Consider the following 12,124-nt stretch of genomic DNA (forward strand, 5'->3'; position numbering starts at 1 on the left):
ATCTTCCTCTTTTTGCTTGAGGAAAATTGTTGCTGACCTAACATCTGTGCCAATCTTCATCTATTTTGTATGTGGGATGCCACCAGAGCATGGCTTGACGAGTGGTGTGTAGGTCTGCGCCTGGGATCTGAACCCACAAACCCCAGGCCGCTGAAGCGGAGGACACAAAGTTAACCCCTATGCCACCAGGCCGGCCCCTATCCTCCAACCTTCTAAACTCATTTATTAGCTTTAGTAGCTTTTTTGTAGATTCCATCAGATTTCTACATAGATGATCCCGTCATCTGCGAATATGCCTTTTATTTCTTTTTCTTGCTTATTGCACTGACTAGAACGTTTAGTAGGATGTTGGATGGGAGTAGAGAGAGTAGACGTGCTTGTTTTATTCCTGATCTTAGGGCAAAAGCATTCAGGCTTCCACCATTAAGTATGGTGTTAACTGTAGTTTTCTCATAGATACCCTTTATCAGGCTGAGAAAGTTCCCTTCTATTCCTGTTTTGCTGATAATTTTTATCAGTAATAGATGCTAGATTTTGTCAAATGCGTTTTCTGCATATATTGAGATGATTTATATGATTCTTTTTCCAGTCTATTAATGTGTTGAGTTACACTGATTTTCCAATGTTAAGCCAACCTTGTATTTCTGGGATGAACTCCAATTGGTCATGATGGTGTTTTTCTTTTTATGTATTTTTAGGTTCAGTTTGCTACATTTTTGTTAAGAATTTCTGCCTCTGTTATTCATGAGGGATATCATTCTGTATTTTTCCATTCTTGTGATGCTTTTGTTTGATTTTGATGGAGTAATGCTGGCCTTACTCTATAAATATTCCCTTTTCTTCATTTTTCTGGAAGAGTTTGTGTAGAATTGATATTATATCTTTCTTAAATCCTTGGTAGAATTCACCAGTGGAGACATCTGGGTCTGGAGTTTTCTTTGTAGGAAGGTTTTTGACTACAAATTCACCTTCTTTAACAGATATAGATGATCTGTTTCTTCTGGAGGGAGCTTTTGCTAGCTTTGGTAATTTGTCCATTTCATCTAACTTGTTGAATTTATAGGCAAAACGTCATTTATAATGTTTCCTTATTATCCTTTTAATATTTATAGATTCTGTAGTGGTGTCACTTCTCTCATTCATGATGTTGGTAATTTGTGTTGACTCTTTATTTTCCTAATCAGTCTGGCTAGAGATTTATCAATGTTTATTAATCTCACAGAACTAGCTTTTGGTTTCATTGGTTTTTTTTTTTCCTGTTTTTCTGTTTCCTGTTTCATTGGTTTCCATTCTGATCTTTGTTATTCCCCTTCTACTTAATTTGCGTCTAATATGCTTTTTTTTTTTTCAGTTTCTCACCGTGGCAACTGAAGTCATTGATTTGAGATCTTTCTTTTTTAATGTGTTTACTGCTATAAATTCCTCCCTAAGTACTGCTTTAGTGGCATCCCACAAATTTGATGTGCTGTGTTTTCATTTTCTTTCTACTCGAAATACTTTTAATTTCCCTTTTGAGATCTTTGATCTCCAGGACTTATTTATCTATTAGTTACAAGTTACCTATTGTGTTACTTAGAAATGTATTTAATTTCCAAATATTTGGGCAGGGGGTTCCAGAAATCTTTTCTGTTATTGATTTCTTGAGGGATTTAATTCCACTGTGGTCAAAGAACATACCTGTATGACTTGAATCCTTTTCAATGTATTGAGACTTGTTTTATGGCCCAGAATATGGTCTGATTGGTAAATATTTTGTGTACACTTCAAAAGAATATGTATCCTGCTGTCATTGGGTGGAGAGTTACATAAATGTAATTTGGGTCAAGTTGGTTGATTGTGTTGCTCAAGTCTTCTATTTCCTTATTGATCTTATATCTAATTGTTCTATCCATTATTGAAAGTGGGGATATTGAAATCTTCAATGATTATTGTTGAATTATCTGTTTCTCCCTTCAGTTTTTTCCGTTGTTCTTTCATGTATCTGGGACTCTGTTGTTAGGTACATATATGTTTATAATTGTTACATCTTGATGAGTTGAGCAGAACATATTTTTGTAAATGAAGTTTTATTGGAATACAGCCACGCATATTCACTTATATATTATTTATGCCTACTGTATTACTGATTTTTCTGTCAACTTATTCCCTCTGTTAGAGAGAGAGGTATTGAAATTTCAGACTATAATTATGGATTTGTCTATTTCTCCTTGTAGTTTGTAATACATGAAGTATTTTGAAGCATTTCTCATTAGATACATAAATATTTAGGTTGTTTTGTCATCTTGAGGAATTGACCTCTTTATCATTTTGAAATGATCTTCTTTATCTCTGATGATATTCTTTGTTCTGAAATCTGCTTTGTCTGATATTAATATGGGCACTCCAGCTTTCTTTTGATTAGTGTTAGCATGATGTGTCTTTATATTTTAAGTGTATTTTTTGTAGGCAGGATATAGTTTGTTCTGGTTTTTTTAGTTTAATATAATTATCTTTGCCTTTTAATTGGGATAAGCACTTCTATTGTAGCCTTGACATAATATACTATCATTTTTTTATTTCTATGTCTTTTTCTCCCCTCCAGAAAAAAAATTTCTTTAGAGAATGAGCCAAATGATTGTTCTCTGGAATAAATAATACATGAAATGTGTTTTCATGGCCTGACTTTTCGTCTCCTTTATCTGGTTGGAGTTTTCATCTTTTATCAACGCTCAGTTTATAAGCTATACCATCAAATGCTATTTCCTCCATGAAGTCTTTACTTGATTGTTCCTTTTTATTATTCTCTTAGCACTTTTTTCTGTTTCTATTTCATGGTGGCCATGGTATCATCAGAATACTTTTTGATAAAATATCTCCTTCCCCTTCCCACCCCTATTACCAGTCCCCTTTCTCAAAGGCTACATCTTTTAACGCTTGCTGTTTTAAGTTGAACTGGCGGTTACACCCATAATGCCTGATAAAATGATTATATGAGAAATATTTACGTTTTTATGATTATGTAAATATTGTTCAATGCCCGGTCAGTTAGTGTGATGCAACTGCATTCCTTCTCAGTTCTGCTTGGTTCTCCTCAGTTCCATTGTCACAGCCCCTGGGCGACATAAAGATGATCCTGCCAGCGAGGTCAGGTAGATTCTCTTTTCTTTAAACTTTGTCAATTACTTAAAGTTTTGTCATACTTAGCTTGCTTCATATTGGACAATGATCCTTGGAAATATAACTGCTGTGTTTTTTTGGAGGGCATTATTTTCCTTGATATCTTTGCTGCCTAGTTTCCTGGATCTTATGTCTTCTTACTTATATTCTTTCATTTGTACTTCATTTTGCAGGAGTACATCCTTAGGGAACTTCCTTAGATTAGGTGCAGGAGAAGAGAACTTGGAGTTCTCACATGTTTGAAAATGGCTCTGTTCTGCCTTCGTATACAATTGAAAGTTTGACTTAATATAGAACTGTAGATTAAAAAATTTTTTTCTTGGCTACTTTGAAGGCATTGTTCTTTCATCTTCTATCATTCTGTGTTGCTGATAAGGAGTTCAGCTTATCCTATTTTCCTTACATCTTAGGTGACTTCTTTTTCTCTACGGAAAATTTCAGAATTTTATCTTTCTTTTTTTGGGGGGGGGAAGATTAGTCCTGAGCTAACATCTGAGGCTGATCCTCCTCTTTTTGCTGAGAAAGACTGGCCCTGAGCTCACATCCGTGCCCATCTTCCTCTATTTTATGTGGGGTGCCTGCCACAGCATGGCTTGACAAGCGGTGCATAGGTCCGTACCCAGGATCCGAACCAGCGAACCCCGGGCCGCTGAAGCAGAACATGAGCTCTTAACCACTTGCGCCACTGGGCCGGCCCCAGAATTTTATCTTTTTAAAATGTCGTGAGGAGGGGCCGGCCTGTGGCTGAGTGGTTAAGTTCCCACGCTCCACTTTAGCGGCCCATGGTTTCACCGGTTCACATCCTGGGCGTGGACATGGCACTGCTCATCAAGCCATGCTGAGGCGGCATCCCACATGCCACAACTAGAAGGACCCACAACTAAAAATATACAACTATGTACCAGAGGCACTTTGGGGAGAAAAAGGAAAAATAAAATCTAAAAAAAATAAATAAATAAAATGTCATGAGGAAATGTTTGGTATTTTTTTTTCTGAGATAGTTTCTTAGGCTGACAAATAGGCAGGGCCCTGGATACTTCATTTCTGCTTCAACCAAAGTAGGTTTTATAAATTGGTCTTTTGTGTAAGATTCCACTGGAACTAAAGGTTCCACTGCTTAGGATGGCTATATATACAGACATACACACATAGATAAAATTGTTAACCTAGAATTCTCTATTAAGTCACATATATATAGATGTGTCTCTCATCTCCAACTTATTTCCTTGGGATTTGAGTGCTGACTAGTTTTTGCTGTCCTACAGTTGACAACACTTACTACAAAGAGGCAGAAAAAGAAAATCTGGTGGAACAGTCGATTCCATCAAATGCTTGTTCTTCCCTGGAAGTCGAAGGAGCTACATCAAAAAATATTCCAGCCCAGCCTCAGAGGTAAGATTGTTTTGGGGCTCAAAAGTGGTGGTTATATAAATAATGTTCAAACTGAACAGAGCACCTACTTTGTCTCATCTTTTGTAGACTCTTTATGTCACCTTATTTAATCTTCATAACATGTGTGAGTTGTAGGTTATATGCTTAATTTACAGACAAGGGCTCAGGGGTACTAAGTTGCTTGCCCAAGCCAAGTCTATTTTAGAGCCAGGATTCAAACTGATCAGCTTGGTTCCAAAGCCCTTGCTGTTTGCACCATCAACATGGGTTGTAATTTTACATTTATTCATGTGGATTTTGACAGATTTTTTTCCCCTGTTTATAGGTTGTCGGTAAACTTTATAAGGGCAAGTGTCATATATCCCTAGTGCCTAACAGTGTCCTGCAGGAGCAGAAGCTGAATAAATACTTGATGAATGAACAAATGGAAAGATGTGTGGGTTAAGCTGCAATCTTGGCACTAGCGATCTCAGAACATCTCATGTCTTTGTTGCATTTTGCATCAGTATCCTCTTTTTGATAATAAAAACACAGTGTTTGCGAGCTGTCCATCTTATTATTAGTTGCCTTCACAAGGCACTAATCAAAAGCTTATCTATTCAAATTAGGTTTTTTAAAACTTCTGCCGTCTAATAATTCCCACCACCATCATGTTTAAATTGCAGGACAGTTTATTGCTTTACACTTTAGTGTCACCTAGAATATCCTCAAGGAAGAGGAATGGCAGAGTATTTAATATTGCTCAGAAGTGATGAAGTTATCCTTTGCAAAGGCTCATGCTGCCACAAGGATATCAACTTTTGAGGATGGTATTATGCAAGCTTTTTCTAATCTTTTCTGGTAAAGAAGCTCATTTTAATCAAAGAATTTATGAAATTTCAACCAGCTAGGTATACATCACAGGAATCTTAAGAGATTGCTATTGGTTGATTCTATGATTTCTGTTCCATGTTTAGAGTTTGAAGTGAGACCTATGGAAAAGCGAATCAGTATCCTACAGATTCCTTCAGAATACAAAAAAGTGTTAGTGTCTTGGCATCTCCATTTTATATATGTATAAAATTGTCCCTCATCCTAACCGAATTCTGGAATGCTTTTTGGAAATGATGGTATGGCAGGAAACCAGGTGCTCTGAGAGTCAGAAGGCCTGAATGGTTTTTTTCTTAATTATTTTTTTTGTTGAGGAAGATTAGCTCTGAGCTAACATCTGTGCCAATCTTCCTCTACTTCATATGTGGGTCACCACCACAGCGTGGCTGACAAGTGGTGTAGGTCTGTGCCTGGGATCCTAACCCATGAACCTGGGCTGCCGAAGCAGAATGCACCAAACTTAACCAGTATACCACTTAACCAGCCACAGTGAGTGGTTTTTTGTTTTGTTTTGAAGGCAGGTACATCTACCACTCAAAAACTTCAGTTTACTGAGAATAATCATATTTCTCAGGCTTACTATAAGAAAGATCCAAATAAGATGATATGTGACAGTACTTTTTAAATGATACTGCATTATGGGAATGCGTAATAAGAGGTAAAAAACATTAGTGCCACTTGTCTCAGATCTGATATTTATCTTAGTCCAAAGATACGTAATCTAGAAAGGAACAGCGGATGGACTAGGAAGTGTAGATAATCATACAAATTCCCTACTGTTCTATTTTCACATAGTTTCCATGGGTAGGCTAAAAGATGGCCAAAACTTGTTTGACACAGAATAGTTAAGCATTAACAAGGCTGTAGTCTGTAGTAATAATTTTTCCATGGAGGTGTTGCTTTAATACAAATACATGTTTTAGTTTTTGGAATCTCATCCCTTAGCCATTTCTCCCTAAAGACACCAAGTAATTCTCTTGACTTTATAACTTCATTGTATGTTGAATTTAAGTAATGGTCCAAAATGGTCATGTCTTCATATGCTTTGCCTTCTCTCTAATTTTTATGATTCCCAGTCCGCTTTTTAAAATTAACTAATTTTATTGGGGTATAATTTGCATATAGTAAAATGTACAGATCTTGTGTACAGTCTGATTAGTTTTGACAAATGTATACCACCATGCACCCATAACAATCAAAATATACAGAACATTTCCATCACCTCAGAAATTTCCCTCATCCCTACCCTTTTACAGTCAATCCTTACAGCTCTTTCTGCCTTCTCACTCTCCCACCCAGAGGCAACCACTGTTCTGATTTCTGTCACGATAGATTAACTTTGCCTGTTCTAGGTGTTTTTATAAATGGAATTATATAGTATGTACTCTTTTATATTTGACTTCTTTTACTTGGCGTGTGCTTTTGAGATTCATCCATATCTCATCGCATGTGTTAGTATTTTATTTCTTTTTGTTGCTGATAATAAATTCTATTGAATGGATATACCACAGTATATTTAATCCATTCACTGGTTGATGGACATTTGAGTTGTTTCCAGTTTGGGGCTATTATGAATAAAGCTGCTATGAGTAGTTGCTTATACGTCTTTGGGAGGACATGTGTTTCTCTTGGGTAAATACCTAGGAATGGAATTGCTGGGCCATACTGTAAAGTTTATGTTTATAAGAAACAGCCAGAATGTTTTCCAAAGTGACTGTACCATTATACATTCCCAGTAGCAATATAAGAGTTTGTTGCTCCATATCCTTACCAACACTCGGTATTACCAGTCTTTCTAATGATATTTCATTGTGTTTTTCATTTGCATTTTTCTGATGACTGATGATATCAGTCATATTTTCATGCGATTATTGGCCATTCATATATCTGCCGTTTTTTCATTCTGGCTTCCTGAAGTCTCCCCTGTGCCTGTGAAGTTTCGTGGTCAGCCAAGATTTTGAGTAGAGTTTATACTCAGGTTTAAGTGTTCATTCTCTCTGTGGTTCTCTTGCTTGTGGAGTTTTGCCTCTAAATTTCCAGGTATTTTGCCAGCCCTGATGTTTGTCTTCTGACATCTCAAGCTAGTAGACTTTAGCTTTGTGCCATCCTACTGTATACACATTGGGGACTCACTTAATAAAAAAAGCAGCAAACTCACTAGTCTTCCTAGTGCAGTAATGTCTCTCTCTCTCTCTCTCTTTTTTTTTTCTGTGAGGAAGATTGGCCCTGAGCTAAGATCTGTTACCAATCCTCCTCTTTTTGCTTGAGGAAGATTGTCACTGAGCTAACATCTGTGCCAGTCTTCCTCTATTTTATGTGGGATGCTGCCACGGCATGACTTGGTAAGTGGTGCTAGGTCTGCACCAGGGATCTGAACCTGTGAACCCTGGGCCACCAAAGCAGAGCGTGAACTTAACCACTATGCTACTGGGCAAGTCCTGCAGTAATATCTTTTAAGGATGGATAGCTCACGAGATTCTGCTTGCTTTTTCGTTGCGCCCCCTAGGTCTCTCTTAAACATGCATAGTTTAGCAGTCAAGCAAGAATTTGTGGAGTTTTTGTTCAGATTTTGGGTTACACCTTTTCTGTGCATCTTTCACTTCCAGAATTTTCCACCTAGATTTCCAGCTGCTGTCCTAGCCTTGATTCTATCTTCTGTTATCCATAGCAAGTGAGACTGAAGTTTTCTGCTGCTGGAGCTGCCACATTTGGGGAACACCTTCAGGCAAAAAAGCTACTAACTCATAATTCTTATCCTTTGCAGTTGCTGTTTTTCATGGATTCACGTTCTTCTGCTTTCTGCCTGCTTTTGGTTACTTTTTCCAGTCCCTTCAAATAGTCATTTTTTTCTATTTTGTATACATTTTGTAGTAAAATGCAGGTAGATTTGCCTGATGAATTCACTCTTCATTACTCCATATTTTTTTTATGACTACTTTCTTTTGGGGATTAATATGAAAATATTTGCAATTAAAAGATATGAAATTTGGGATTTGCTTCAAAATCTAGGGGAATGATAAAGGGAAAATTGATACATGATTGGCTATGAGTTGATAATTTTTGAAGCTGAATGATGAGTACCTGGCAGCTTATTATATTATTCTCTTCGTTTTTTAATATGTTTGAAATTCTCCATAATAAAGATTTGAAAATTAGGTACTCTATGCAATAGCATAAAAATTTGAAAATCAAATAATCTCTTATAGTGTTTAGGACTTCTATACAGGAAGTGTGAGAAATTAAACAAAATCTAAATAAATGGCAGGATATACCATATTCAAGGATTGGGAGACTCAATAGTGTAAAGATGCCAATTCTTCCTAACTGATCTGTAGATTCAGTGCAATACCCATAAAAATCCCAATGGTTTTCATTTTGGACATTGATAAGTTGATGTCAAAATTTATGCAGAAATGCAAAAGTCCAAGAATAACCAAGATACTTTTCAAGTGTCTATTAGATATCAAGGCATTTTATAAAGCTACAGAAATTAAAGCTTTGTGTATTACTTAAGGATCAATGACAGTAGTGGAATCAAAGAGTAACTCACTCTCCAGTATATGGAGATATATGACAAAGGTGGTACTACAGACCTATGGGGAAAGAATGTCCCCCCCCCCCCCCCCCCCCCCCCCCGCCCCGCACTCCCCACCCTTGAAAAAATAATGCTTGGACAATGGATATCTAAATAGAACAAAATGAAGCTTGGCCCCTACCTCACTCCATAGAAAAGAGTTCTAGAGGGATTGTAGATCTAAATATGAAAGCTAAAACTCGTATAAGGAAGGGGCCGGCTCCGTGGCTAAGTTCGCGTGCTCCGCTGCGGCGGCCCAGGGTTTGGATCCTGGACGCGGACATGGCACCGCTCGTCAGACCACGTTGAGGCGGTGTCCCACATCGCACAACTAGAAGGACCTGCAACTAAGATAGACAACTATGTACCGGCGGCGGGGGGGGGGGGGGGGGGGGGGGGGGGGGGTGGGTGGGAGGGGGTGCGGGTTGGGAAATAAAGCAGGGGGAAAAAAAGAAAAAACTCGTATAAGGAAGTATAGGAAAATATATCTTAATGACCTTGGAATAAGGAAAGATTTCTTAAATTGGATACACACAGCAAAGCCCTGGCCATAATGGGGATGGAGTTTGATGTATTTGAGCACATTTATCTAATCAAATGATACCATAAAGAGAGTAAAAATCCTACCCCCACAGTGGGAGAAATATTTGTAACACATAAAATCTACAAAGGGTTCATATTCGTAGTACATAAAGAATTCTTACTGATCAATTAGAAAAGGATTGACAACTCAGTAGAAAACAAGCAAGAGACTTGAACTAGCACTTTATGAAAGAGGATAACCAAGTGACCAATAAACATGAAAAGTTGCTCAGTCCTACTGGTAATTAGGGAAAAGCAAATTAAAACCACAATGAGGTTCTACTACATACCAACTAATATGGCTAAAATTAAATCATCTGACAATACCAAATGTTCAGGAGGATGTAGAACAAAGCAGACTCTTATAATCTTGCCAGTGTAAGCATAAAGTGGTATAAGCACTTTGGAGACAACTTCAGTTGACATAACCAATGTCCTGTGACCTAGCAATCGTATGACTTAACATACCCAACAGCAACATGTGCACTGAGAGACATACAGAATCAACAGTAGACTGGGTAAATAGCAGTACATTCCTACAATAAATGTTAGACAGCATTGACAATCAGTGAATTAAAGCTACAAGAATCAACGTGGTTGAACCTCACAAACCTAATGTTGAGTGAAATAAATCAGACAGAAAAAAATACTTGTAGTAGTCTGATTTGTTATATAAAGTTTTCTGTTTGTTTTTTGTTTTCTGTCCAAATGAATATACTGTGTTTATGGAATGCATGTTTATATAGTAAAATGATAAAGAAAAAGTAATGATTACCATAAAACAAGTCAAGATAGCAGCTACTTCCAGTGTTCTGTTTCTTAGCCTAGGAGGTGATTTCATGAGTCTTCACTTTGTAATCATTTAACTTAATTGTTGTTTTGTTTACTTTTTGGTATGTGTTACAGTTTAACATGGAAAGGGGGGGTGTGGCTAAAAGAAAAAGGAGAAAATAAATATCTTAGTCAATTTCCAGGAGATCTGATATCTAATTTCAAGCCTGACAGCATTTAGCTATGTAACATCTCTTCTTACTTTTACCTATAAAAGGAGGGAGTTGTACTAGGTGATTGCCAGTGCCTTTAAAGAAAAAAAAAATCAGCTTTATTGAGGTCTAATTGTAAACACCAAAATGCATTTAAGTACCAATATTTTATGATGAAATTTCAAAAACTATCAGTAAGACAAGGAGAAATTAGATTTTTAGAGTGGAAAGGATCCCACTAAACTTTGTATAGCCCTTTGCAGTTTGACAGACTTTCACATTTCTGAGGAACCTTTATGTATCTGTAATAGATGTATTCATTTCACACAAATTTTGTCAATTCCTCTACCACAGAAGATCTGTTAGACTCTCTGCTCAGAAGGATTTGGAACAGAAAGAAAAACACCATGTAAAAATGAAAGCCAAGAGATGTGCTACTCCTGTGATCAATGAGATTCTACCCTCCAAAAAAATGAAAGTGTAAGTAGCCACAGCTTCTGTCACTTGTCAGTTGTTGGCTCCTGTAGTTAATAGCAAGCAGAATACACGGTGCTTGTTCGTATGCTTATCAGTTAGGACTGTATTTTACTGTAAGTAATAGCCTATTCAGCTAGAATGTTTTAAAGAATAGTGATTTATTTGCTTCACAGAAGTTGGTTTGCTGTTGGCTTTCGTTCAGTGACTAAAAATTGCCAGGGCAGCATCTCTGTGATTCTTAGCTTTTTTTTCATACTTGTTGCTCAAGATGGCTGCTCTATGTTTCTTAGCTTCTTCCTTGTGCTTATTGCCTCATTCTCACATGATAGCTGCTATATCTCTAGCTATCACATCCCCGTTCAAGAGAAGAAGAAGGAGACTATGGCAAAAGAAGAGGGACAGCACTCATGTCACAAAAGTGAAATATTTTCCAGAAACCCTTGTTACATATGTGTTGCCCAACTGTGTCACTTGGATACCCTCTAGTTGCAGTAGAGGCTATTGAAGCAAGTACAATACTTTTGCCTTTGTACGTTGCCACCCCTAACAAAATTGGAGTTCTATTAGTAAGAAAGAAAGTGGAATAGATATTGGGAAGGCACCTAGCTGTCTGCCGTTTGTGTATTTGATGAGGAGCGGTTGGAATCCCTCCCTACCCTCCTGAACCATCAGCAGACAACTCTTACCTTGGCTTCTGTTGGTGTTCTCAAAGTTTACCTGTGGTAGCCGTTGGTATGTGTGATCTGATGATACTCTTGGAAGAATCTTGCAGTTGAAGCATGCTTCTTGTCCTAAGGAATGAGAAAATTTAAGCCATATGTGGTAGATTTGGGGAGGAGGGTAGAGCTGGGCGTGCTTTAGGGAATTGAGGGGATTTTTTTTGTCCTTTTGAACAAAAGTTCTAGCAATAAAAAGAAGCCAGAGGAAGAGGAAGAAGGCAATGCTCATCAAGATACTTCTGAAAAGAATGAGTCTTCCCCAGAGAAGGTCAAGAGCAGACATACTGTGTCTTGTATACCACCTGTAAGGTATGCTTCTTTCCTGAATTTAACTTGAGAGTCAATAGAGTAAAATGACAAATGGGTACATC

At 37.4% G+C, this 12,124-nt stretch overlaps 1 protein-coding gene and 1 long non-coding RNA gene across 5 annotated transcripts in view; one reads left to right on the forward strand and one right to left on the reverse strand.

The window, feature by feature from the left end:
* The window catches only part of TPX2 (TPX2 microtubule nucleation factor), a 54,363-nt gene that overhangs the window by 17,490 nt on the left and 24,749 nt on the right, over positions 1-12,124 (forward strand). For all 4 annotated transcript variants that reach the window (XM_070485721.1, XM_070485719.1, XM_070485720.1 and 1 more), the window contains exons 5-7: positions 4,422-4,548; positions 10,912-11,037; positions 11,934-12,062. In XM_070485721.1, the coding sequence (XP_070341822.1) occupies positions 4,422-4,548; positions 10,912-11,037; positions 11,934-12,062 (382 nt within the window). The remainder of the gene's footprint in view (positions 1-4,421; positions 4,549-10,911; positions 11,038-11,933; positions 12,063-12,124) is intronic.
* LOC139040317 (uncharacterized) overlaps positions 1-12,124 on the reverse strand; it is a 66,682-nt gene that overhangs the window by 17,215 nt on the left and 37,343 nt on the right. Inside the window, exon 2 of the long non-coding RNA XR_011494609.1 lies at positions 11,721-11,825. This is a non-coding gene — a long non-coding RNA (uncharacterized lncRNA). The remainder of the gene's footprint in view (positions 1-11,720; positions 11,826-12,124) is intronic.

Source organism: Equus asinus, chromosome 15 (genome assembly GCF_041296235.1).
Source record: "Equus asinus isolate D_3611 breed Donkey chromosome 15, EquAss-T2T_v2, whole genome shotgun sequence".
Lineage (NCBI taxonomy): Eukaryota > Metazoa > Chordata > Mammalia > Perissodactyla > Equidae > Equus > Equus asinus.